Source organism: Centruroides sculpturatus, unplaced genomic scaffold (assembly GCF_000671375.1).
Source record: "Centruroides sculpturatus isolate CEXI.00-Female unplaced genomic scaffold, Cexi_2.0 scaffold89, whole genome shotgun sequence".
In the NCBI taxonomy this organism is placed as follows: domain Eukaryota; kingdom Metazoa; phylum Arthropoda; class Arachnida; order Scorpiones; family Buthidae; genus Centruroides; species Centruroides sculpturatus.
The window spans coordinates 374,656-402,205 of record NW_019384460.1 but is presented as its reverse complement, the minus strand read 5'-3'; the positions used below and the strand labels follow the sequence as shown (position 1 = coordinate 402,205).

Genomic DNA, 27,550 nt, shown 5'->3' with positions numbered 1-27,550 from the left:
CCCTTATGTTTTCTGTCGACGAATACGTCAACAGTTTTAAAATAAAATAATAACAATTAAAAAAAAAACTTAAAACACTGTGGACGAATGCAACAATACCAGTTTTACAGCTCCAAACACTCTTCCCCTTCCCCTTCAAAATGCCACTGTGGATCCTGCACTCCACCAGCCGGTCGCATGGCCGAGAGGTTATGGTGGCATCCTGTCGTTCTGAGGACCCGGGATGGAATCGAACGGGCGAAAAAAACCCAAAAATTTTCGGAGGCGATCCATCCGAAAATATCGGGCCCCGTCCCTCACCTCCCGGCCGCCCACTGTGGGCCTGGCCGAACCCATGATGGGCTTGTTTTTTTTTCTTTTGTTTTTTTTAAGTCTTTCCGCCCTGTGGGCACTAAGAGGGCCTCTTTTTGCAAGCCCATTATAGGTTTGGCCAGGCCCACAATGGGGCTGCCGGGTGGTGAGGGGCGGGGCCCAACATATTCGAACGGACCACCCTCTCGAAAAATTCCTGGGGATTTTTTGACCCGTTCGGATTCGATCCCGGGTCCCCCAGAGCGGTAGGCTGCCACCTTGACCGCTCGACCATCCGGCCGCTTAATAATGGGCTTGCTAAAAGAAGCCCTCTTAGTGCCCACAGGGCAGAGTTTAAATTTATAAGTAACTACTGTAGATTAATATTTATTAGAGTTTATCTTTTATATTTATATAATTTAATGAATAAGTTAAACCTCGAAACCATAGAAAAATTTCTCCTTTCTGTTATTATTGGGCTAACTAACGAACGTAGGTAGTGGTGCATTTGCCTATTTCGTCAACGAAGCAGCCAAAATGGCGCCTACCATCGTGGTTCGAATGCATCCTGTGATTTTATTTAGTATTGTAGATTCTCACGAAAGAAGAAATGCCGAAGCACAAAGAGTAATAGGAACTTTATTAGGTATATCTTTCTGTTTTTAAAAATTTGAAAATAATATATATGAGATAAATTTCTATACATATGCTAAGTGGCATAGGTGATGCTTGATTTGAAATGACGGAAAACGAGTCTTTTAGAGAGAAGTTTTGTCCGAAATTAGGCATATTAATTCAAATAAGTGGATTGGTATAGATAATATGAGTCTTTCAATCCTCGCTTTCTCGTATTGCTTGTATGTATATAGCCCTAACGTGATTAATTACATCAGAAATTGAAAGAAAGGTATTGAATGCCCGAGAAAAAGTGCTAATTAGAATGAGAGTTGACTATTTGAAAAATTGGTTACCCAATCGTTTATTTTCCAGAATTTGTAGGAATAAAAACCATTTAATTTTCAGTAACCAAACAATAACATTCAAAAGTAGAAACTAAACACATTACATTAATATCTTAATATTTTGAAAATCTGCATGTCTGTTTATATATTTATAAATAATTATCTAAGAACATTTTTGAAATGTTTGTCAAACAGGCCTTCGTCAATAGAACATAAAAACAAAATTTAGTTTTAATGAGTATGTGTTATAGTTATAACTAAAGCCAACCACAGCTGTATGTTGTTGGGATAAATAATGGCTATAATATTAATAAATAATCAAATTATCAATTACAAAAGTGACTGTTGCGGGTTCAAGTCCTGCTCCGGACTGATTCTTTTCTTCCAGTTTAATCTAAATTATTTAATTAAAATTATAAAATTTGTTAAGTTAAATTTTTTTTTTTTTAAATTTTTTTAAAACAATAAAAAAGTTGTTAAGTTTTAAATTTGTTAAATTTATTAAGAGATAGCACTTAACGCCTCCCTCTAGTATCAAATTGTTTGGTAATTTATTAGTATTATAGCCATTGTTTAGACCAATAATGTATGGCAGTGGTTGGCTTTAGTTATATAATGTATCGGGTTTTAGTAGTAGTTTGTGTTGTAGTTAAACTTTTGGTTGTCGTTTTGATTAGATGAGGTTTATGGAACATATTCAAACATTTATATTTCTGTTCTATGTTTGAAATAAATTCTGTATTTCATATCTTATTCTTTTGATAATTATCTAATGAAGGCTGTTTGATGTGGTAAAAAATGTTACTTTGAATTAAATAAGCTTAGCTGGAAATTTTATGACAGTATATTCTTATTGTGATTTAACTGTTCCATGCACGTTCTTCATACAATTTTAAATTAAATGGAGGAATGACCAGACAAAAATGTAATTGTGTATTCTAAACTATCACATAATTTTGTGTTAGAGAATATACAATTGAGTAAAAGTCTGGTCTTTCCACCATTTAAATTCATTGTGATTTGTTTATGTACTTAGTTCTTTGATAAAACTTTGTTTATTTATAAGTTTTATAATTTTAAAGCTGTATTTAACAATAAATTTTAATATTTTTGTTTTTATTGTAGGAATACATGAAAAAGGAGCTGTTGAAATTACTAATTGTTTTTGTGTACCTCACAATGAATCAAGGGATGAGGTTGGTTTAATTTGAGTTCATTTTATTAAACAAAAGCTCTAGTATGTCATCTTTACATTATTTATTAATAACTAGCTGCAAGGACCCGCTTCGCTGGGTTTTTATTTGTTCGTACATTTGGCCAATCTTACCCATTTTCACAGAATGCAAGATTTAGGTCCCCCATTTCCAGACTAATTAAAAAATTTTTACGTCCAGTCAAATGAACTATTTTCAAATTGATCAATTTTCTGGAACGTTTACAATCGTTCTATAATCGAACCAATTTGAATTCAAAAATTTTTTAAATCGAAATAGAAAATCTTCCACTTTCAACCACTTTCAAACCCATGTCTCCCGCACCCTTATAGCTATTGAGACACAACCACCATGGTGCACGAATGGAGACTTGGGGCTACTACCACATACAAACACCATTCATGTGTGATGTGTAGTTTTGGCTGAAAAGTGAAATATAGGGACACACACGTCCATTTATATATATATATATATATATAGATATAGATGATATATAAAATAGATATAAGCTATGTTGTTGTTATTTTAATATTTACAAGAAAAATATTTTTGAGATTACATTCTGATATTTAAAGATAAAGGTTTTATCTATAGATTTTAAAGATATATATATATATGTATATATGTCATAAACTGAAGTAATTTTAACACTAAAGTAAAATTCCTTATTAAATGACTAAGACTTTTTCAGATGATAAATTAAATTGCTGTTTTGTGTCATTAGAATTAACTACTGTTTTTGAAATTTTGAAAGTAGCCAAACTATATTTCTAAGCAGTGATATATTTTTATTACTAAGGATTGATAATGAAACAATATGTTAATGAAATTAAATATTTTTATGTGAAAGAGGCCAAAAATTACTTTCAAGTTCTTTGTCATTTCTATTGCTATGCAAAGCTTTACAGCAAATTTTATGGTCTACCTAGTTTTGCTTGTTTTTCATCTGATATCATGAAAATGGAAGTAACTGAATATGATGTTAAATGTGTTTTCAGTGGCAGATTGTTCTGTAGACTGTGATGATACGGATTCATTTGATAAAATAAACTCTTATGGTCTTATGGAAAGAAATCTGTGGACTTTGCAAATTTTTCTATAAAATACAATGGAGTGGGATTATAGGGAAATATATAAATAAAAATAAAATTGATTTCTTGAAGAAAAGATGACAAAATTCAATGACACCAAAAATCTACAGATATAACTGTGCCAAAAACAAACAAAATTTTCCTTTATTGTTAAAATCTTATATTTCGGGACTTGATAATTTTATTTGTTTATAACATTTAAACCCCTAATACAGTATCTGTGGTCACAATAAGTTGACCCTACTGTATTTCAAGTGATTTTAGAATACAAAATTAACCAAAAAGAGAGAAAAAGAATTACATAAAGTTATGAAAATTCCTTAGTCTAAAATTGAAATTTCACACAAAAAATATTTGCTCTTCAAAAATTCAAGCCCACAAGAAGTGATTTTTGTCTCTATTAGAAAACACTGCACTAGACAGTTACAAATCCATTGTTTTTTTTTTTTAAACAACTAATTTAATGTTTTATTTAGATTAACTTTGTTTTCTTGTGGTGGACAATTGATAAATAACAGTTCTAAGTATACTTTAAATAAATTATTAATTTAATACGTGTTTTTATTTTATTTCTAATCTAAAACAATAAACACAATATTAAGCTATTAATATAAGTTGTATAGAATTTTCCACGTTAAGCTTAAAAATGTGAAAATGATTATATCATCAATTTGCAAAACAAAAAAATTTTACAAATTAAAATGATCATTGTTACATCAAATTATTCAAATGCATCACTAGTCTTCATGTAATGATTGCACTTTTATTTATTTACAATAAAAATTATGCTTACAACAAAATAGTAACAACAAAATTCTAATAAGATTGATACTAGGAATAAAATGGACAAAATTACTTATTTTTACAGTAAAGTTGATATTGGGTCTATTATTTTCTACTATTTTCTGTTCTACTTTTGTTATCCTATAATATTTAATGGAGACAAAAGAAATGCGTAATATTTCATAGTAATTTCAATGTAAAATTCTTTAAATACATCATCATAAATTTTAGATATTTAACTCTTGTTATTGAATATCTGAATGTTTTTTAATATTTGAAATAATTTTAATTACAGGTAGCAGTTGATATGGACTTTGCAAGAGATGGTTATGAATTACACAAAAAAGTAAATCCTTCAGAAGTAATTGTTGGATGGTAAGTTTCACATTCATTTTAATTGAAACAACACAATATTTTAGATCCATTTTACTTAACTCAATTTTTATATCCTGATTAAAGTAGCAAAAAGCTTTTCTGTTGATCAATAAATATGAAAAATTTCATTTCCATTTATAAACAAATTGAATTAATTTTTACACTTATTACTAATTGGTTGAACATTTCATAAACATGGAAGAAATTCAATGATTGTGTGAAAAGATTTTATATGTAACCAAATGAATTTTATCAGCTATTTTAAATCTAGTTAGTAATTCAAAACAAAGTAATTTAGAGGTAGGTGGTTATATTGCCATCTAATGATAAATTTAATAATTATAAGCAAGCAAATAAATTTAATTTAGAATATGCTTGGCTGATTTTTTTCTTCCAAACTGTTTGTTGTGTTGCCAGTTACACTATCTAGACCAGGGGTGTCCAACCTTTTTTTCTCTGGACTACATTGGAAGAAGTCATGGAGTTTTGGGCCAGAAGTATATTTTGGCCCAATCCTTAAATATATAAGTATATTTAAGGATTAACATGTCTAGATTATAGTAATAAGTATTAAAAGTTTACCACAAAAAATAATATTTTAAAAAATTACTTCTACAGACACTTTTAATTTTTATTTAGAAATAGATAAATTCATTTATTATGAAAGAGACAAACAAATTTATTTGAAAAACAAATATTTGTTTTATTTGGGTCTGTAATTAATAGAAATGATGAAACACCATTTTAAAGCACATTTTTATTCAACTAATATATTTATAAATAATATGCAGCCCAAAAAGTAACCAATGTGCCAACTGATATTTTTTTACATCAAACTAATAAAAGGTAGCCAAATTTGGTGCAAAATAGCCAAATCTTGCAATGCTGGAAGAAATACTAAATATAACTGGAGTTGAGACTCAAAAGATTATAGACCCAAATGAGGAGAAAGGACAAAAGATAAAGAAGTGAAAAATGTTGGAAAATTAAGGGTCCATATTTGCATAACAGAAGGTCTATTTAACATTTCTCATTACTTTTTATCTTTAGATCTTTCTTTCCTTTCCCCTCATTTGGGTCTCCTTTGAGAGCCAACTCCAGCTTTATTTAGTATACCTTCCTCATTCACACATTTCTATTTGAAAATATTTCTTTTCCACTCAAAAATAAAATATGTATAAAGGTTTATGGCTGTGTGAAACTTCTTTTTCGAGTTTATAATGTTGAAATAAATAAATACAGTAGAGCGTCGTTTATCTGAAAGTCAGTTATCCGAAACGTCAGTTATCTGAAAGAATTCCAGTCGGCAAATTTAAATTTTCACTAGTGCTGTGGCGCTGCAGTCTTTGGCTATATCTTGGGCTACTCCAATATTTTTTTTGTTGATGTGTGTGCTTTAGCTGGCAGCACTGGCACTTTTGTGCAGTGTTTTTCTGAGGACTGTGTTTCGTGCTGAATCGAATGTTTTTGATAATAGATGAACTTCTAAAGTATAATTTTGTTTTGTTTTTATATTTTTCAATATATTTATTTTGTTTGTAAAAAATAAAGAAATAATTTTTAATGATACAATAGCCACAATTATTATTTTAAAAAGTTTACATTAGACTTAACAGCGACGAAAATTCAATGCGAAGCAACATGCAACGGAGAAAAATTTCAACACTGGATAGGTTAATATATTTTTTCGTACATAATTGGTTATCCGAAAAATAAGTTATCTGAACAACCTCAGTCCCCAATTGATTCAGATAAAAGACGCTATACTGTAAATAAATAATTAAAAAATTGTCAGTTTTGTGTACACGTTTATAGGGCCGCATTTGAACTTGCCTTGGGCCGCGGGTTGGACACCTCTGATCTAGACCTCTGTCCAGTCTTCACTTCCAGAGCCAATAATTAATTTAGATACAATCATACTGGTCACTTATAGAATCAACTGGAGACAGCTGATTACACTTTAAAATAGGTAAGAAGCATTGCATTTAATGGTTTCCAGATGTTGTGAACATTTTATAAGGACACAAAGTGTGAGATTCATAGAAAACTTTTCCTAAGAATATTTCCAAGCCTTTGCCACACAAGGAAAATGGGTTGGGGGACATTGGGTAAAATTTTATAGGTAACCAAGGGGCAATGGCTCAAAAAAGTTTGGGAATCACTGATCTAAATTAATAGCTCTGAAAGCAAAGATCAGATGGAGATCTGGGTTAGTTTATATCAAGCCAATTATTTTCATCCAGTGTATTCTAAATTAAATTAATAATTATAAATTACTTTAAATTTAAAATTGAGATGGTGGCCTAATTGCCTATCTATAGCCAAATTATTTTGTTTCAAATTATTAATTAGACTTAAAATATCATGATAAAATCCAGCAGAACATTTGATTATGGATGATGATTATATATAAATTTTGTATTTATTGAATAATTTAATTTTCCTTTAATTTTATCACAAAAAGTTTTTAATAAATTCTGATATTTAAAGATAAAGAAAGGTTTTATCTATAGATTTTAAAGATATATATATATATGTATATATGTCATAAACTGAAGTAATTTTAACACTAAAGTAAAATTCCTTATTAAATGACTAAGACTTTTTCAGATGATAAATTAAATTGCTGTTTTGTGTCATTAGAATTAACTACTGTTTTTGAAATTTTGAAAGTAGCCAAACTATATTTCTAAGCAGTGATATATTTTTATTACTAAGGATTGATAATGAAACAATATGTTAATGAAATTAAATATTTTTATGTGAAAGAGGCCAAAAATTACTTTCAAGTTCTTTGTCATTTCTATTGCTATGCAAAGCTTTACAGCAAATTTTATGGTCTACCTAGTTTTGCTTGTTTTTCATCTGATATCATGAAAATGGAAGTAACTGAATATGATGTTAAATGTGTTTTCAGTGGCAGATTGTTCTGTAGACTGTGATGATACGGATTCATTTGATAAAATAAACTCTTATGGTCTTATGGAAAGAAATCTGTGGACTTTGCAAATTTTTCTATAAAATACAATGGAGTGGGATTATAGGGAAATATATAAATAAAAATAAAATTGATTTCTTGAAGAAAAGATGACAAAATTCAATGACACCAAAAATCTACAGATATAACTGTGCCAAAAACAAACAAAATTTTCCTTTATTGTTAAAATCTTATATTTCGGGACTTGATAATTTTATTTGTTTATAACATTTAAACCCCTAATACAGTATCTGTGGTCACAATAAGTTGACTCTACTGTATTTCAAGTGATTTTAGAATACAAAATTAACCAAAAAGAGAGAAAAAGAATTACATAAAGTTATGAAAATTCCTTAGTCTAAAATTGAAATTTCACACAAAAAATATTTGCTCTTCAAAAATTCAAGCCCACAAGAAGTGATTTTTGTCTCTATTAGAAAACACTGCACTAGACAGTTACAAATCCATTGTTTTTTTTTTTTTAAACAACTAATTTAATGTTTTATTTAGATTAACTTTGTTTTCTTGTGGTGGACAATTGATAAATAACAGTTCTAAGTATACTTTAAATAAATTATTAATTTAATACGTGTTTTTATTTTATTTCTAATCTAAAACAATAAACACAATATTAAGCTATTAATATAAGTTGTATAGAATTTTCCACGTTAAGCTTAAAAATGTGAAAATGATTATATCATCAATTTGCAAAACAAAAAAATTTTACAAATTAAAATGATCATTGTTACATCAAATTATTCAAATGCATCACTAGTCTTCATGTAATGATTGCACTTTTATTTATTTACAATAAAAATTATGCTTACAACAAAATAGTAACAACAAAATTCTAATAAGATTGATACTAGGAATAAAATGGACAAAATTACTTATTTTTACAGTAAAGTTGATATTGGGTCTATTATTTTCTACTATTTTCTGTTCTACTTTTGTTATCCTATAATATTTAATGGAGACAAAAGAAATGCGTAATATTTCATAGTAATTTCAATGTAAAATTCTTTAAATACATCATCATAAATTTTAGATATTTAACTCTTGTTATTGAATATCTGAATGTTTTTTAATATTTGAAATAATTTTAATTACAGGTAGCAGTTGATATGGACTTTGCAAGAGATGGTTATGAATTACACAAAAAAGTAAATCCTTCAGAAGTAATTGTTGGATGGTAAGTTTCACATTCATTTTAATTGAAACAACACAATATTTTAGATCCATTTTACTTAACTCAATTTTTATATCCTGATTAAAGTAGCAAAAAGCTTTTCTGTTGATCAATAAATATGAAAAATTTCATTTCCATTTATAAACAAATTGAATTAATTTTTACACTTATTACTAATTGGTTGAACATTTCATAAACATGGAAGAAATTCAATGATTGTGTGAAAAGATTTTATATGTAACCAAATGAATTTTATCAGCTATTTTAAATCTAGTTAGTAATTCAAAACAAAGTAATTTAGAGGTAGGTGGTTATATTGCCATCTAATGATAAATTTAATAATTATAAGCAAGCAAATAAATTTAATTTAGAATATGCTTGGCTGATTTTTTTCTTCCAAACTGTTTGTTGTGTTGCCAGTTACACTATCTAGACCAGGGGTGTCCAACCTTTTTTTCTCTGGACTACATTGGAAGAAGTCATGGAGTTTTGGGCCAGAAGTATATTTTGGCCCAATCCTTAAATATATAAGTATATTTAAGGATTAACATGTCTAGATTATAGTAATAAGTATTAAAAGTTTACCACAAAAAATAATATTTTAAAAAATTACTTCTACAGACACTTTTAANGCTGCTCAGCAACAAAAACAAGCTTAAGCAATGGCGACATCAAACGGTGCACACTCAGAAACTAATCCTGCAATTTTTTGTTTATAGCATAATTTATACAGATTATTCCCAAAAAAATATACATATTTTGGAAATGTTGAGTCGAATTAGTCTAGGAATCGATTAATTTTATGGAAGAAAACCTTTCAAACAGCCGTAGTCCGTAAACTTCACATGTGTTGGGCTATGATTGGCAAGGACTCGTACAAAATGGATTCATAAAGAACGGAACATATCTACCGTGTTATAGGGGGTCAACTGTATATATTAAACATTATGTTGATATCAATTTTATTAATAAGATTTAAATTTATTTGCTTGTAGACAGCATGCAAGTTTTAATATATTGCTGTTATTGTATAAAACTGTTTCATTTAAAATTTCATTTTAGTGAAATTAGTGCAACAGACGAAATTCAGTAAGCAACGCACTGTGGAATTTAGTCCTGATCTGAATCAGATTGTAGAGTCTGTAAAAAAAATGAGAGAATTGTTAGAAATTGTAATTGCATATGTTGATGATGTTTTGGTAATTTTTTACGCATTTTTTGTTGTTGAATATTAAGTTATATAATATTGAATGTTAAAATCCTTCTCTACTTAGGCTGGAAGAACTGTGGCAGATAATACTATTGGCAGAGCACTTATGGATATGGTACAGAGCATACCTCAGATGGATCCTGAAGATTTCCAAGAAATGCTGAATTCAAATATGAAGGTGATTTTATTAAACATTTTTAATGATTTAGAACTGTTAAAATGTTAGTTGTTTTCCACATTATCTTACAATTTGAAATGAATTAAATAGCAAAGTATTTCGAAGATGTGTAATGGATATTTTTCTATTATTAAAAGACTGACTTAGCTTTTTTATTTTGCTACAAGAAGATTCAAGACATGGATAACATTAGCAAATAGACATAGAAAATAATCAAGTTAGATTTTATGGGTGATAAATGATACTTAAAAAAAGGAGGAACGTTTTTGCTAAAGTAATGAAAAATATTAACTGTTAAGCTCTTTTTATCTTGTCATTCTAGTATTTTTAATAGCAGATTTCAGTACTAGGTATTTCAGTGAACAGCTAACAAAATTGATTAGTTGAGGGCAAAAAATAATTTTGATTCAAGATACAAACAATTATTTGAACATTATAAAGTAAAAACGTATTTAAAGTTATATGTATTCTTGTTATCAAAAACATTATACAACTTCAACATAATGTTATATTTGTATGAATAATTTTAATTCTTATTTTTTATCTTAGTGAAATCACTTTTACTTTATCAAGCTTTTTTCTTAATGACTTGTTTTGAGTTTAATAGATTGCAAATATCATTAAGTTCCTTTAAATAATGTTTTGAATTTGAAATTTAATAATAATAGCATATGAGGAGTGTTCAAAAAGTATCGGACTTTTATTTTTCCCGCATAAACCAATGATGCATGGGGGTCTCTTTCAGTGGAGTTGTGGAGGGGACAGTCATGCCACGGTCCACTATGTTGAAAAATGATTGTTCAATGTGAGCAGCAATATTGCATCAAATTTTGCCAAAAGCTTGGCAATACCCAAGCAGAAACCATTCACAAGATTCAGCAGGCTTTCGGGGACAATCCTTGAGGCCAAAAAAAGTGCAGCAGTTCCGCAGAAATGTCAAGGTCATGTTGACAGTTTTTATTGACTCCCGTGGGGTGTTGTATTGTGAGTACGCATCACAAGGCCAAACCATTGTAAAGGAGTACTACAGGAGGTCTTCATCATCTTTGTGATGTTGTGCAATGCAAATGACCAGACTTGTGGTCAACCAGAACTTTGCAGCTCCATCATGATCCACCCGCCCATTCTGCGCATCTGATTCGGGTTTTTGTCACCACACACAACATTGCTGTGGTTCATCACGCTCCATACTCTCCCGACATGGCTCCGTGTGACTTTTGGCTATTTCCCAAGCTGAAAGTGCTGCTAAAAGGAACCTGATTTTAGTCAAGAGAAAGACGTCATGCGGAATGCTACGGACTGGCTGATGGCCATTCCAAAAACTGCGTTTCAGCAATGGCAGGAGCACTGGGAGAAGTGTATACATTACCAAGGAGACTGAAGGGGATTAGGGTTTTGTACTTCAAAATCAATAAATGTAGTTTTGCCGACCAAAGGTACAATACTTTTTGAACACCCCTTGTAAAATAGTTAAATTATAATCATCATTTTTTTTTTTTTTCAGGATTTACTTATGGTTGTATATTTGTCTCAGTTAACAAGAACTCAGTTATCACTGCATGAAAAATTGAGTCAACTTTAATGTACTTTAAATTTTTGAATAAATGGAAAAAACATTTTCTTCACTTCTTTTCCATAGGAACTATATTACACCTGCAACAATAAAAATTTTTTTTTATTTGAGATACAAAAAGTTGAAAACTAAACTGTAAACAATACTTATGGCTCTCAAATAGCATAACTTTGAGAGTCATCCATAAAAAAAAAAAACTTTTAAATTTTAAATGCTCCCTATTAATGAAAATATGCATATATCTTATTTCAATTTTGTCTAATGAATTAAACAATCAAATGAAATAAGTTTTCTTGAATTTTTATATTTTTATGATACAGCATGATTAGAATTGCATAACTCAAACTATCTAGTAGAGATTAATCTTTGAGTAAAATTGCTAAATATACTTATTCAAATTGAACTGTTTTGAAATTATTCTGTTGCATCAAAATGATCCTATATATTTATCACTTGGGCTGTACTAAATGATATTTACTAGTATTATTTAATAGCAATAATCAAACTATCATTGTGAAAAGTTGATCACAGTTCAGAATTTTGTTCTATTATTACCAATAAGTAGCTTTACATTTTTTTTATGTTCCTTGATAAATATATGCAAATACCTATAACTAAATTTTACTATTATGTGAAAGTTGTAGGTTTACAAAAGACAAATCATCCGTCTGCAGTAAGTTATTGTTACATTTTCTTCTCAAATTTGGATCATTTTGAAGCAATTTTTTCTTGAAGTCATGACTTTAGTTATACTGTTTAGTTATGCTGTTACTGTTAGCAATTTCTAAATTCATGGTAGTGCATTTCTATTGCATAATCATATATAATACATTTATGGTAATATCATAAATGTATTTATAAATTCACATTATGCCAAACTTGATAGAGTGCAGTTATGCTATGTAAGAATTTGATTAGGGTGAAAAATTATTTTTTTTTCTTACCCTACAGTCACTAAGAGGGCCTTCTTCCATGCCTATAATGGACTTGTACCATCTTTTTTTAAAATAATAATTAAAATAATACAAAAAGCTCACCCAAGTAATCCTTTTCCACTCCAGGTTCCTGGTGTTAAACTAAGATTAAAAACTCTAGTTCCTCTTATTACTTTAACATGAATAGGCCTCTAAAAATCAAACATATTAACTACTATAATACTACAAGAATATTTTTACCAATTTAATAACTTTTGGAATATAAAACTTAGTTCTGAATGAAATAAAAATTTTTTTTTCAAATTTATTTACTCTATACATGAAAAAAGTATACTTACTCCAACACTATGCTGTACAAGACTTGCAACATTACTCAAATCAACAAAATTTTTGGAAGTTATAGATCCAAATTGTATAATCTTATCATCAATGTGCAGACCCTGGAATGTTTAACCAATATAAAAATTTAGATTCATTTTTTTAATTGCTTACATTATAATAACATCACTATCAAAACAAATGAAATACACATAAAATGAGACATTTTCCAGGAAGATTAAAGTTCATTCTGATCCTGTCTGACCTTGAACCTCATTTATGTTATATTTGTATTTAGAATTTCACCTATTGGACAAACATAACAATACATAGCTCATATATGTATGTTATGTAATTCTTAGCATTTATACAAGCACAGCTAAATCATGTATTATAAATTACACACCTTTACTGACATTCAAATAGAATTTTGGTAGACAAATACAAAACACTTCACATAGAAATCTTAAAGAAAGGTGATTTTGTACAGAAATGGAGACATCATTAAATCCATGAAAGAGTGAAGTTTATAAATATTTACTGAAGAATTCCAACAGGCTAAATTCACAGAACATACACAAATAAAATGAAGACTAACAAAAGAATACAACAGTAGATTAAACTCCACTAACAAGCAACAGCACAGCTGAATGCAAAAACGCATCATTTCAGTATAGATATTCATTTAGAGTTGTTATAGTTCTGTTTATGTCCAATGTATAACTCCAGAGAAAAAAAATGAACAACATTAACAAAGAACAACAAACCACACTAAGTTGTTAAAAAAAAAAAAGAATGACTTCAAATGAGGGAAGATAAGGCCTCAGATATTTTAAGGACACTGCAAGAATTTTTCTATGGAAAACAAGAAACATCACAAATACACAAACCTGTAACTCTTGCAGAAAAAAACAGTACACCATTAAACACTGACTGGATCAAATACAGTAAGAAATGCACAGATACAATCAGACAGGAATAAAATTCAATGGATATACTACCACCCAAAGGTTTAGAAGCACTCTCCTTGCATTCACAGGTCCTAAGTTGTAAAATTTCGGCAATGGCTTTATGGTCATTGCATGTTTCTGCTATAATGGCAAACTAAAATTGTGAAAAATTCAAAGGTCAAAGTCAATTCTAGTTACTATCAGAATATAGTACTGAAGCCCATGTTCAAGCCTAACACTCTATCATATGGCATAGACACTTCAAAAAATTCCATCATGACAAAGCATTAAGTTATACCTCAAGTTTAACCCTGCATTTCTGAAAATGATGGAGGAAGAAACTGATATAACTTAATACCCTTTTCCAACATACCTGCTAAATCACCCAATGCAGTGCCCATGGATTTCTGTATCTTTGGGTCACTAAAAAAAGAGGCCTTGGAACTTTTGACCCCAAACATTAGATAGATTACGGAAAGCTTGCAATAATGAATGGGAGAAACTAAAACAAAATTCTGTAAGAAGAGCCCTTTTGCAGTGGAAAATTTGAAATCCAGCAATAGTCAGAAACCAGGGGAAGCAGATAGAGCATGAGTGTTTCTCAGGAAAACTTTTTCCTCCACCATCTAACAGATATTAAGAATGTTTCCATAAGGCTGAAACAACTCTAAAGCAATTTTGTTTTTAAAGTTTGATTTGATTCTTAGATTTACTATATAATTATTTTATGATTATTACAAAATTATGATTTATACACTATATTCATTATAAATTTAAATAAACCAAACTCTTCTCTTACCTTTTCCAATTTTTTCCTCCTCTATCTCCCCCTAGATTCACCGAGTTTACAAATTCTTTGGCATCCTGTCCATCTGTTGCTATCAACATTCTGATGTTTCCTGGTAAGAAACTTTGTTGTCATCAAACATGGATGGATAGGATACTAAAGAATTTGCAAACACAGTGAATCTAGAAGAGGAAGGAGACAGAGAAGAAGAAAGATTGGAAAAGGCAAGAGAAGAGAGTTCAATTTATATTGAGGGAAAAAAAGTAGAAGTAGAAAGAGATGACATTTAAATAAATATTATCTAAATAAGACTTGATTTATTAAAATTTCTTTTGTAAAACCAAAAAACATAATATACTTCTTCAATAACTGCAAGTTGTATTATTGTAAGAAAGGGTGCTTACAGTATTTTGTCTTAAGGGCAACAAATTAACCAATTGGTTCACTAAAATCATGTTTGTTTCTACTTATATTATTTTTATTTTGCTTCTTGAGAATGAGTAATAAACATGTAAAAAGAAAGAAAAAGCAAAAATTCAAATAATCTAACAGGCTTATAGTCTTCTACAAATCCTTCTTAGCACAAATTCTTCTTAAAGCTTTAAAGAGAACTAAATTTACATTTACAAAATAATTTTATAAAATTGTTATCTAACAAAAGAAAGAAAGCAAATGCTTCCTGGTCCCTCCCTTAAATGATTTTAATCTTAATATGTCGTTTTAACTGCATATTAGTTTTAAACTTTAAATGAACTTTTTCTTATAGTTTTTTCATAGAAATGTTTGTATTATGAAATTTGAAAAAATATCAAATTAAGTGACATTTTGAAAATCTAGATTAATTGGGGTCATACTAAATCAGATTTTCAAATTTATATGTAAATTAGCATTTTAAACACTTAATTACCATTTTTTGACATTATTTCATATTTTAATGATTATAATTATTTAAAGTATCAAATGTTGATTTTATTGGTAAATAACTGAAATAGTATAAACTAGTGTTGGACTGAATATTGAGTATTATTTGGTATTTGGATAATACTAAACACTATTCAATATTTGGACCAAATACTTCTTCAAAGCTGAACTATTTGGTCAAATAATCTCATTTAATTGGGAGAGAGGGAAAAGTGGAGAGAGAAAGGAAGGAAAAAAGATGAAACACAAAATAGAATGAAAAAAGATTTAAAAACTCAGACATTTAAAAATATTATTTAGTCCTTTCCAAAACAAATATAATTTTAATAAACAATCTTGTGCAAATATTATTTATCAATAATCATAACTAAGAGTGATAAATTGTAATGAGGGAACAGTAATGCTTCTGCATTCATAGGAAGTAAGCAATTTTGTTGGTTGTCATAAATATGTCCAGTCCCACTGAACATACTGTGTTTTCACTAAATACACTACTGGGGACTGAAAAAAAAAATGATTGGCCTTAATGAAAGGATTTAATTTTTTACTTTTTATCATATAATTATTAATAATTTTTTAAAAATAAAAACTTATATGAAACTTTATTATATCAAATAGGAGATGCTACCCTCCATCTTTAAATCTTTTGTTTCATGTAGTTCCAAATAGATCTGATGATATTCAGCCAAACATAAGGTACTTGGTAGTTGGAAAAAGCAAGCATATACAGTAATCTGTATTCAATGGCAGTAGCATCCAAATAATCCAAATTCAGTATTTGGCCAAAAAGCCCTAATTGGCCCATCCATAGTATAAATAAATCTTCAGTGTTAAAAACTTTTATATAAAATATGTGCATTTCAGTCTACAATATTTATTTATTAGTGATATAATATGTACATATGATTTTTTTTTTTTTTTTTTTAACTAAAGGGAAGTTCTTTCTTAATTGCTTAAAGTTGATCTAAAGTTAGGCTAAAATACATACAAAAGAAAATGAGATCTTATCTCTTTAAAAATTTTTAAAATTTTTTTAAAAAGATAAGATTTTTTGTTTTTTAAATTTATGTGGGGATGGAAAAGTGCATTTTAAAATTCAAGTGGGTGTGAGCAACAGAAAAAATTAGAACATCTGACTGCTGTATTGAGACAGGTTAGCATTTTGCATTGGACAGTTGGCAACAAGCAAAGCAAACTGGTTTGAAACTATTATTATTAATTTAAAGTAATATCAAATATAAAAATAATATTCTGAATAAACTAGGAGACTTCATGAATTAATGATAAAAGGTAACTTAAATATTAGAGAATACATTTATTAAGCTACAATTAGTATTTACTGTATTTATTATTTACTAATGAGAATTTTAAAAAAGTAAGGATTTTAAGATAAGAAATTTGCCAGTTGAGCAAAATTAACTAAACTGTTAATTTTAATATATTTAACATACTAAAATTTTCATTCTATTTATTTACTTAATTATATTAATAATTCTTTACTTCATAACTGGGTGTATTTTTTTATTTAATTATATTAAATTTAAAAAATATTACTTAAACCAGTATTTATTTAATAGAACCTTAAATATTTTTCTTTATTCTTGTTATTGAGAATGAAAAATTTTGATTGAAAAACAAATCTAATCTAATCATAACAGCATAAAATAAATACTAGAATGTAAGTTAGAAGTTAGTTATAAAATAAGAGATAATATTGTTCATTTTGAACTTAATTCATTAGAATAGAAAACTATGGAAATTAAAATCAATTTCACTTACAGCATTATCTGCTGGAGAATTTAAATCAACACAGTTGACTTTGGCAAAAGGTGAAAGTGATTCAGTGTCTTGTGATTGAGTTGACTGTAATAAATTGCTATTTGATTCTTTCTGCTCAGCATGCAAAGAATACAATCCTGCTTCTATTTGTTTCATTACTTCCTTATGATCATTTTGTAAACCTATATTATCAGATAGATAATGCAGATTACATGGATATTAAACAAATATATTAAATAGTTTAGTTTTTGAATGATGGATGAATAGCATGATAATGATAAATTTACAATTACTGTTGTGACTGGACAGTCGGCACCTCTTCAATGCCACATCAGGATGATACCACTGTGTCCTGTTTGACTGGTTCCCATTTATCCGGTCATTTCAGCAACTCAAGAATTAACTGGTGAACATGGACAACTCAACCTCGACCCCAGATATAGAAATACAAAAGGAGAACCAGAAGAAACCAGCAAAATTTTAGAACAGATACAGAAGCCATAATAGTGAATGGTTTTGTAGTCGGCATTGCTTCTGTGTTGAACAGGACACAGTGGTGTCATCCTGACGTGGCATCAAAGAGGTGCCAACCCTCCAGTCACACTATTAATACAAAATATGATTAATTAAAATCATTACAAGTTAAAAAATCATATTCTTTTCTCTGCTACCCCTGTAGTTTTTAAACTTACCTAAAATTTATCAGTATATCTATACTGATAAATATCCTTGCATAAAGTATTATTTTATTAAATACAGTACTCTCTCCTATAACGCGGGTTCATATAATGCAGATTTGTATATCGCGGCGAAAAAATTGCGACCATATTCATATAAAGACGCTAAAAGACTCGTAAAATGCGGTAAAACATCATCGCTGACTCATGTCGTGACAGGATTGGTCGAATCTGGACCAATAGTGGACGAGCAGCTGAACTATTTATATGCTACAGACAGTTTAAGCAGGTAAGTTGAGTTTACTATCGTCTGTATAGTATATAAATTAGGTACTGTAAGTCTAATACAGTACTGTAATTTTATACATTTCTTATTCAACTGCCATAAAAATTATTTCTATTAATGATGTCTCCAAAGTTCAATGAATTTTTCTCAGAAAAATAACTTATCAGAAAATGCGCCTGCCGTTTGGTGCACTGCTCCGCGACAAAAACAAGCTTAAGCAATGGTGTCGTCGAACGGTGCACACTCGGTAAGTAATCCTACAATTTATTTATAGCATAGTTTATATGGATTATTCCTGAAAAATTATACGTTTTTTGGAAACGTTGAGTCAAATTAGTCTAGAATTGATTAATTTTATGGAAGAAAACCTTTCAAACAGCCGTAGTCCATAAACTGCACACATGCTGGGCTGTGATTGGCTCATGTATTGAAGGATTCCTACAACGTGAAATTCTTATAAAGTGGAATGTATCTACCGCGTTATAGGGGGTTGACTGTAATTAATTTTATACTTTCTGCAAATAAATTGTAACTATAATTTTACATACAAAAAGAACAAAATATTTTAACAAATAGAATGTACTATGCTGTAAACATTTCCTGATAAAATATTTTTGAATCTCATCTAAATACATATTCATGTGCATTTAAGAATCAAGAATTTTATAGATCAAATAGAGGTGATTATTAATACTTATAAACTAAAAAAATGCAGTTTACTTTAGTTATTGTCAATTTATTATACAATAACTTATTTCAAAATATAAATTTTTTTACCTTATAAGACAGGCTTAATTTCATAATAATTTATAATAATAATTTAATTTTTATATCAACTTGAAATCATGACGATTCATTTTTAGAAAATTTAATGTTAGTTTAAGAGTTTGATTTAATTTGATGCATGACATATTATGTATAAATTTAACAGAAAAAATTTTTTCAACAGTTATACCTTTCTTGAACAAAATTGTATGAAAGGAAACATATCTCTAACAAAATAATTAAATGTCAGAAAAAAATAAGAGAAAGAAAAATAAAACAAAATTAAAGTCTTAGAGCATTATAGCACAAAAAAATCTAACTATTGAGTACAGAGATTTCTATATGATTATTTATGTAATTTTAAATAAAAAAAATTAAAAATTAGTTTTTCCATGACATAGTTTAAAGACATTTTCTATAGGCATACTACATTCATGTCCAAAAAATAAGCATAATCATCCAATCATAGAAAAAAAAATTGGAAAACTTGTATAACAGACAATAAAAATAACTAGGATGTAATTAAATGTTTCATTAAAAAAGCACAACTTTATGCAAAATATGTATGCTTCATAAATACAGAAATAGCATGGTATTGTTTCTGTTGAAGTTTAATCATTAAAGACAGTTTGTTACTGTTTTAGTTTATAAATATTGACAGTAATAATGCCAAAAAGATTCCACATAGATAATTTCATGATAGATTGTTTGGAAGGTTCAAAAGCAAGCTAGTCACTAATGGATGTATCCAGAACTCATGTGCTGCAGAGCATCATATCCAGACTTTTGTTCAGATTTCAAAAAAAAAAAATGTTGATTGTCAATTAGGAATTGATATATATGACTTACATATGTTAACACAATCACTATTTGGTATTAATGTTGACTTGCAACAGAAGAATGTCTGGTAGGTAGCTCTCTTCAAAGAGCTCCTACCAGATATTCTTCACACACCAGTACCAGTCTGGTACTTTTGTTTAGAGCTTCATGACAAACTGTCTATGTGAAGTAATTAATCATACATCTTTGTGTCATTATTATACAGTTTATTATATAAATGTCTACTCATACTGTCTAGGACATATCGTATTAGTAGGGCTTATTGTACTTGTGTCTGGTTCTGCGAATTAAGGAAACTTATTCAGAAAAAACAATCTTTATTGTTCACCTGTTTCACCTGTACACACTATGTTTGTGTTTTAGACCTGTTAGTTGCCAATCAGCACGTTAACATCCACTAAATGAAAAACAAGATTTTATAAAATTTTATAAAAAATAAATAGGTCTATAAAATTTTATAGACCTAATTTTATAGAACAAGTGTGTGATGCTCTAGGACAGTGATTCCCAATTAGGGGTAGGCAGAAAAAAATTAATGGCGAATGTACTATAAGAATATTTGGATTTTGCATTGGGGCTTTTTGGTGACATCATGACATAACACTTAGTTTTAAATAAAAATACTCTCATTGCCATAAAAATTAGCACACCAAGGAGGAGTTGTCATCTGTATGCCAGGATTTGCAGCAATACAAACCTCAAATAGATATGGAAATGATTAGTTATAGAATGATGGTTCATTTCATAATGCCAACAGAGGGTATTAAAGTATGTCCCCGTTGGCCTGTAAAAAAGTGTGCAAAGGCATCCTGTCTGTAGTTTACCTGTTGCAGAGGAATGCTGTATCATTAGAGATTGCCTTTACATTACAATTGAAAATCATATGAACAACTAACCAAGTTTGAGAGGGTAAGGATCATTGGGTTGAGAGAAGCCAGATGGTTATCTCACCAAATAGCCTGCCACCTAGACTGCTCTGACAACACTGTGAGATGATGGGACCAGTGAACAAGAGAGATTTTTCACACACGGCACCAAGGCTCAGGATGACCTTGGCAGACTACTAGCTGAGAGGACAGCCTGGTCCTCCAAAAAGTATACACAGTCGACTGTATAACTGTCCACATCCGGATACAGGTGGTGTCATCATTACAGATGCCTGTGTCTGTACATACCATTTTGAGGCATCTGATGAGGAACATTTGGAATCATGGTGCAGTGACAGCCACCCACCACCACCTCTGTTTGGAATGGTGTTATTCCTCACAGGATTGGACCACAATAAATTGAAACTGGATTCGTTACTGTCTACAGTAACAAATCCAGTTTCAGTTTGGGCACTGACAATGGCCATGTTCATGTCTGGAGGCTCCATGGTGAATGCCTGAATCCTGTCTACACTTTGGAGAAACACACCACCCCATAGCTGGTGTGGTCTGGAGTGCCATCACATATGGCAGCCAGTTACATCCAAAGGACCATGGAAGCCCTGTAGTCACATATGTTACTTCTCATGGCAGTGCTCCCAAGAGCCATTTTCCAACAGGACAATGCTCACCACACATCACAGGAATGCCTCCACCACATTGCCACACTTCCATGATCTGCCCAGTTTACTGATTTGTCACCAAACATATCTGGCATCACCTGGGACACCAAGTTGGACAGCCTTGGAGTTTGGTTGAACTAAAGGACCTTATATCTGTCCATATCATGGTGTGTATTCATACTAGAGATGGCTCAACAGGTATTAGAACCTCCTTTCAATTGTAGTTTTTCCTGCAATAAATGATCCTTTTGCTTTCATTTTGTAATCACTTACTTATATTACCATTACACTCAAACATGTACAATTTTGGTTGTTTCTGACAATCCCTTCTTGGTGTGTTAATTTTTATGGCAATGAGTGTATAATTATATTTTTATTTAACTTTGTGTTCTTTCTCTAATACTTTTCAATTTTAAAAAAAAAACTTTTTCACATGCAATTGCATAGCACTGTAATTGACCAAGGTGCCACTATTTAACAAATATGCAAAATAAAACCTAGGAAAATGGACCGTCAAGGGATATGCAAGCCAAAAATGGTCAAGAACTGCCACTCTGGAGAAAAGAGCCACATTTTAGATTGAATTTTTGCTTTTTTTAAATCGTTTTGCCCTGCAGTAACATTATGCTTGTAAAGTTTCACACCGTTATGATCATTATTTCTTAAAGATATAGACCAAATTAATGATTATGCTTATTTTTTGGTCATGTGTTTAAATTAAAGTTTGAAATACCAAAAAACAACAAATTTCTTTGAATATTTTCATATCAGAGAGTTCTCAAATTTCATTTACATAGATGAATATTTGAAATTTGAGAACTGACAATAGCCAGAAAGATGTTCAGAAACCCTAAAATAAAAATTATTAATAGGAAGAAAACATTCCATTTATACGAGATCACTAATGGCATTCTGTAATTTTATCTCCCCTCTGCGAAAACATAAAAACACTCTTAGTAACATATATTTTATTCACCGAAACAGTTAACAACAGAATTATTCCTGAATAATTAAACAGAAACAAAATACTTTTTTTTATAATTTAAATTTTTATTGCTTGTATGAATCAGAATTTCATTCGTTGTACATTTGTATAAAAAAGCCAATTATTAATTTGATTGAAATCTTTTCTTTGGATGTTAATGTAATTGATGATGTTCCTTTATTTTAAATTATTTACATGCAGGGCCGTGCTGTGCTATGATACAGAGAGGTCGCACCGTAAGGGAACGGCATTTGCATCGTCTGAGAAAATCTATCGCACGGCCGTTTGTACGAACCAATAATGCACGAGAAACAGTTTAAAACAAAAAAGAAAACTTTATATTATTTCTTAGCTTACATATAATTCTCTGTCTTGTCTGCCTGACGAGATAAACATCAATATCGGATCTCGGATAACCCTCAGAATCAACAACTGGATCTGACATTCCAATGTTTTGCTGAATCAAAAATGTCAATTATCATCCTTTGGGCTTTACGAACAGCGTTGAAATTTTATAAATACGTTCAAAAACTCACGGATTTCAAAACGGCAAAAAGTGAATTAATTTCCTCCTCGATACTTTCTTTCTTTTTCATCAAAGTCAAGAGAGCGTCTTTCGCACCTTCCATCGCCATTTTTAAATCGGCGCAATGTTGAATGACGAATGAAATTGAAGGTACTCGAACGTGACGTAACTATATATATTTTAATCATTTCTTTTTAATAAAATATATTAAAAAAATAAAAGAAAAACGTTCTTTTAAACAGTTATATTGATATTAATATAAGTAATTCTCTAATTAAGAATATAAAAATTTTGTTACGAACCCGAAAGTATTTTTAATAAAATTTTACGACTCTTCTAACCAATAGCTTCACGAATCTTTTAGAATAATAAATACAGTCTAATAATACGAGTAAGAAGAAAAATAATAATTTATAATTATTTTTCTTTACTCGTTCTATTTTTGTTGCAATGACACAAAAGTTTTGCTCCAGTTACGTCACGATCGATGCAACGGTAGAAAGCACGAGCCGAGAAATGTCGAAACGTCATAGATCACGTGTTTGAGGAAAGTCTATGGCGAGTTTGTCGAAGGCGGAATTACGTTGAGATGTTTAATTTTTTTGTGTATATATGTTTGACGATTGTTTAAAAAAAGCTGTAATATTGTTCCTTTCGTTACACGTTTCTTTATAGCTTTTTTTTTTTTGTTTTTCGAGTTAAAGAAATGGCATTATCGTTATTAAAAGTCAAGGAAGAGATGAAACAACAAGGCGAAGAGACTGCTTTGAGAATGTTCACTGACGAAATGGGAGGTAAAAAATCCGTCCAACAGCAGCAAGAAACGGAAAGTTTATTGAAAGAATTAGAAAGTGACGGTAGATATTTAATGGTGGATGTCGGTTCGAACTTAACGAATAAGAAATTTCAGAGAGATTTGGATGGCGTAGTAAAACGTGCCAAAGATGCAGGTAAAGACAATGCGTGCGCTATTTACAGCATTACACGGTAATTTATGTAATTTTAGGTATAACAGTTGATAAACATACGACCTCGCTTCTCATTTAACCAATTAGTTTAGAAACTGCACCTATTTAATTAATGCAATTTATGCTTTCGAGCTCTTTAAACGTCATTTTGGGTTTGACATTGAAATAAAAAAAGGAAAAAATATCCAAAACTTATTGAACGTAATTATTTAAATCAATTGCCGAACTGTGGATTTTGAAAATTGTTTTTATGAAACTTGGCATGAAAGTCGAGCAAACTTATAATAAACTTTTATTTTAAATGGTGTTAAATGTTTTGGATGCCAGATTTTTGTTTTAACTATTGCCAAATTTTTCATTATAGTTTGTTGGTCACTGCTCTGTCTCTATAGGAAAAATTAAAGAATTTTTTGAATCAGTTTCTTAAATCAATTAGTGGGTTATATTACTTTATTGAATAAATTATATTTTAATTAAGAGAATAGATTTGTTTAATTTACTTGTGTTCATGATTTGGTATTTGCTTGAGATATATTTAAATTGAGTTAACCTAAACATAAATTTTTTAAGTAATAATCTATAAAAAGTAAGACGTTAATAGATAAAATTTTTGACCTGTTTAAATGTCAGATGTAATACATTATTTGGGTTTAACTTGTTAAGCCTAGATAATGCAATATATTTTTGTAATAATTGTTTTAAAAGTTTTTAATACAAAATATTTATTTTAATAACCAAAATTAAACAAACTTTTTATTGATGTTAAGATTTAATATAAGCAATATGATTATTCTCTATGTTAATAAAATATTATTCCCTGTCTAATGTCAACTTTTTTTATCATAGAAATATTTTAAAACAAAAGATTCATATAAATTTAATTTTATATACAGTCAACCCCTCTATAATACTGTTGATAATTCAGTTTTATATGAATTCCATGTTGTACGAGTCACTTAGATTTTACAAATACGTGAACCGTTCACAGCCTGGCACATGTATTTGTAAAATCTAAGTGACTCGTACAACATGGAATTCATATAAAACTGAATTATCAACAGTATTATAGAGGGGTTGACTGTATATAAAATTAAATTTATATGAATCTTTTGTTTTAAAATATTTCTATGATAAAAAAAGTTGACATTAGACAGGGAATAATATTTTATTAACATAGAGAATAATCATATTGCTTATATTAAATCTTAACATCAATAAAAAGTTTGTTTAATTTTGGTTATTAAAATAAATATTTTGTATTAAAAACTTTTAAAACAATTATTACAAAAATATATTGCATTATCTAGGCTTAACAAGTTAAACCCAAATAATGTATTACATCTGACATTTAAACAGGTCAAAAATTTTATCTATTAACGTCTTACTTTTTATAGATTATTACTTAAAAAATTTATGTTTAGGTTAACTCAATTTAAATATATCTCAAGCAAATACCAAATCATGAACACAAGTAAATTAAACAAATCTATTCTCTTAATTAAAATATAATTTATTCAATAAAGTAATATAACCCACTAATTGATTTAAGAAACTGATTCAAAAAATTCTTTAATTTTTCCTATAGAGACAGAGCAGTGACCAACAAACTATAATGAAAAATTTGGCAATAGTTAAAACAAAAATCTGGCATCCAAAACATTTAACACCATTTAAAATAAAAGTTTATTATAAGTTTGCTCGACNCTGGCACACGTATTTGTAAAATCTAAGTGACTCGTACAACATGGAATTCATATAAAACGGAATAATCAACAGTGTTATAGGGGGTTGACTGTAATTAGAACATATTAATATGAAATATTGAGCACTATATAATTCATTAAATTTTGTTTAATTATTAAAAACCATATTGCTAATAAAATTTGTACAAGTTTAATGAAGTTGTTTTCACTTTTAATTTATTACAGGCATTATGAAAATAATTGTTACTGGTACATCAATTCATAGCAGTAAGGAAGCGCTTAGATTAACTCGTTTGTTTCCAGGTTCATTGTATTGTACAGCAGGTTTGTATTAAAATATTTCTTATTTGTCTGGAATGTTTTGTAACAATAATAATTTTCATAATAATCATTACTTTAAGGTGTTCATCCACACGATGCAAAATCGTGGACTGCTGAAACGTATGACACTCTTCGTGAAATGGCTTCTAATCCTGAATGTGTAGCAGTAGGAGAATGTGGACTTGATTTTAAACGAAATTATTCGGAACCAAATGTTCAAATTGAAGTTTTCAAACAACAGGTAAATTATAGAATATATAATTAATTTTTGAGTATACACCAAACTCCCACTCAACTATGCATGGATTATCCATTTTGTAGGTTACCTATGCATTATCAAAATATTAGAATTACTATAAAATGACAAAGTATCATAAGTAACTTTCAGCTTTTTGATAGAATCATATTTGTATGCTATAAAGAGCAAATTTGAAAAAATATTCTAGTAGTCCTAAAATTAAAATATAATAGTAATTTGGAAAAGAATGTAATACAGGTAGCCCTTGGTTTACGCCGGTTCAATTTACGCTGTTGCGCAATTCGCCGTTTCGAGGTGTAATTCCCTGATTTTTCTCTATCCTAGACTGATTTTCATTTCAGCGTTGAAATATTTACTGAGCTGCGACATTGTACATTCGTTAAAAACAAAGATTTTTATTGAATATATTATTGGGTATGTATACATTTGCATTAAATTAATATTAAAATACTAAACATTTAGGTACCCACGAGTCAAGTTATTAAACTTAATAGTCCAATAAACGGTGTACGAATCCATAGCGCCAATGAATGTATCCCGTATCAGTTCATTCAGAAAAAACATTGGGTGACCGGTGGTCGACCAATCAGTGTCTCCACTCATCTGTAGCTCTGTGTTGGGTTAACGTATCCTTTCAACTATGGAAAGTTTGACAAATGAACTTTGTTGAGTTAGACAATGATTGGGAGCGAAGTGCAAATGTAAAAAAGAGCATCATCGCATTCATTCAACCATATTCCAAAATTCTCAATGAAAGAAATCAAAAATGTAAACAATTAAAGATTGATATTTTTTCTGAAAAATGTAAGAAATTTGAAACTAAAATTTTTTAATAAAAACTTTAAAAATATAATTTTTATATAAAAATTTTTTAAAATGTATTTTATGATAAAATACATTTTAAAAATTAAATTTATTTGTACTTTGTATTATATTGTATTAATAAACAAAATTATTTGCGTATTTTTCACTTATGTGGAACCTAACCCTATACCTCAGTGTAAATATGGGTTCGTTTTACGCCGATTCGATTTGCGCCAGCTTTTGTAGGAACGGAACTGCGGCGTAAACCGAGGGCTACCTGTACATATGTGCATGCACACACAATATGTATGTTTTGAAGCATTTGGTTTTTTAA

At 29.3% G+C, this 27,550-nt stretch overlaps 3 protein-coding genes across 3 annotated transcripts in view; 2 read left to right on the top strand and 1 right to left on the bottom strand.

Annotated features, from left to right (window-relative positions):
- The first annotated feature begins 774 nt into the window (after positions 1 to 774).
- On the top strand, positions 775 to 11,895 carry LOC111620806 (eukaryotic translation initiation factor 3 subunit F-like). Its single transcript, XM_023362801.1, has 8 exons — positions 775 to 937; positions 2,379 to 2,449; positions 4,637 to 4,717; positions 8,806 to 8,871; positions 9,878 to 9,884; positions 9,945 to 10,081; positions 10,157 to 10,270; positions 11,775 to 11,895. Exons 1-8 carry the CDS (start codon positions 829 to 831, stop codon positions 11,850 to 11,852), a joined length of 663 nt encoding a protein of 220 aa, XP_023218569.1. The 5' UTR covers positions 775 to 828; the 3' UTR covers positions 11,853 to 11,895.
- LOC111620827 (26S proteasome non-ATPase regulatory subunit 9-like) lies at positions 11,704 to 23,604 on the bottom strand. The gene is made up of 7 exons (XM_023362819.1): positions 23,464 to 23,604; positions 23,172 to 23,330; positions 22,993 to 23,092; positions 17,534 to 17,715; positions 13,117 to 13,218; positions 12,881 to 12,969; positions 11,704 to 11,923 (listed from the first exon to the last, which is right to left on the bottom strand). The coding sequence occupies exons 2-7, from the start codon at positions 23,268 to 23,270 to the stop codon at positions 11,893 to 11,895; spliced, it is 603 nt and encodes a 200-aa protein (XP_023218587.1). The 5' UTR covers positions 23,271 to 23,330; positions 23,464 to 23,604; the 3' UTR covers positions 11,704 to 11,892.
- A 116-nt stretch (positions 23,605 to 23,720) lies between these two features.
- LOC111620826 (3'-5' ssDNA/RNA exonuclease TatD-like) overlaps positions 23,721 to 27,550 on the top strand; it is a 14,387-nt gene continuing 10,557 nt past the window's right edge. The window contains exons 1-3 of the mRNA XM_023362818.1: positions 23,721 to 24,111; positions 26,058 to 26,156; positions 26,234 to 26,394. Coding sequence (XP_023218586.1) covers positions 23,868 to 24,111; positions 26,058 to 26,156; positions 26,234 to 26,394 — 504 coding nt within the window. The 5' untranslated portion in view covers positions 23,721 to 23,867. The remainder of the gene's footprint in view (positions 24,112 to 26,057; positions 26,157 to 26,233; positions 26,395 to 27,550) is intronic.

What these genes read in the sequence shown, in the direction of transcription:
- LOC111620827 (XM_023362819.1), bottom strand. Translation starts at nt 23,270, where the DNA reads ATGGCGATGGAAGGTGCGAAAGACGCTCTCTTGACTTTGATGAAAAAG. An exon ending in ATTCTCCAGCAGATAATGCT is followed by an intron (nt 13,219 to 17,533) that starts GTAAGTGAAATT and finishes TAAACATTCCAG; the next exon opens with GGTCTGCACATTGATGATAA. An exon ending in TTGTACAGCATAGTGTTGGA is followed by an intron (nt 12,970 to 13,116) that starts GTAAGTATACTT and finishes TTTGATTTTTAG; the next exon opens with AGGCCTATTCATGTTAAAGT.
- LOC111620806 (XM_023362801.1), top strand. Translation starts at nt 829, where the DNA reads ATGGCGCCTACCATCGTGGTTCGAATGCATCCTGTGATTTTATTTAGT. An exon ending in CATATGTTGATGATGTTTTG is followed by an intron (nt 10,082 to 10,156) that starts GTAATTTTTTAC and finishes TTCTCTACTTAG; the next exon opens with GCTGGAAGAACTGTGGCAGA. An exon ending in TGCTGAATTCAAATATGAAG is followed by an intron (nt 10,271 to 11,774) that starts GTGATTTTATTA and finishes TTTTTTTTTCAG; the next exon opens with GATTTACTTATGGTTGTATA.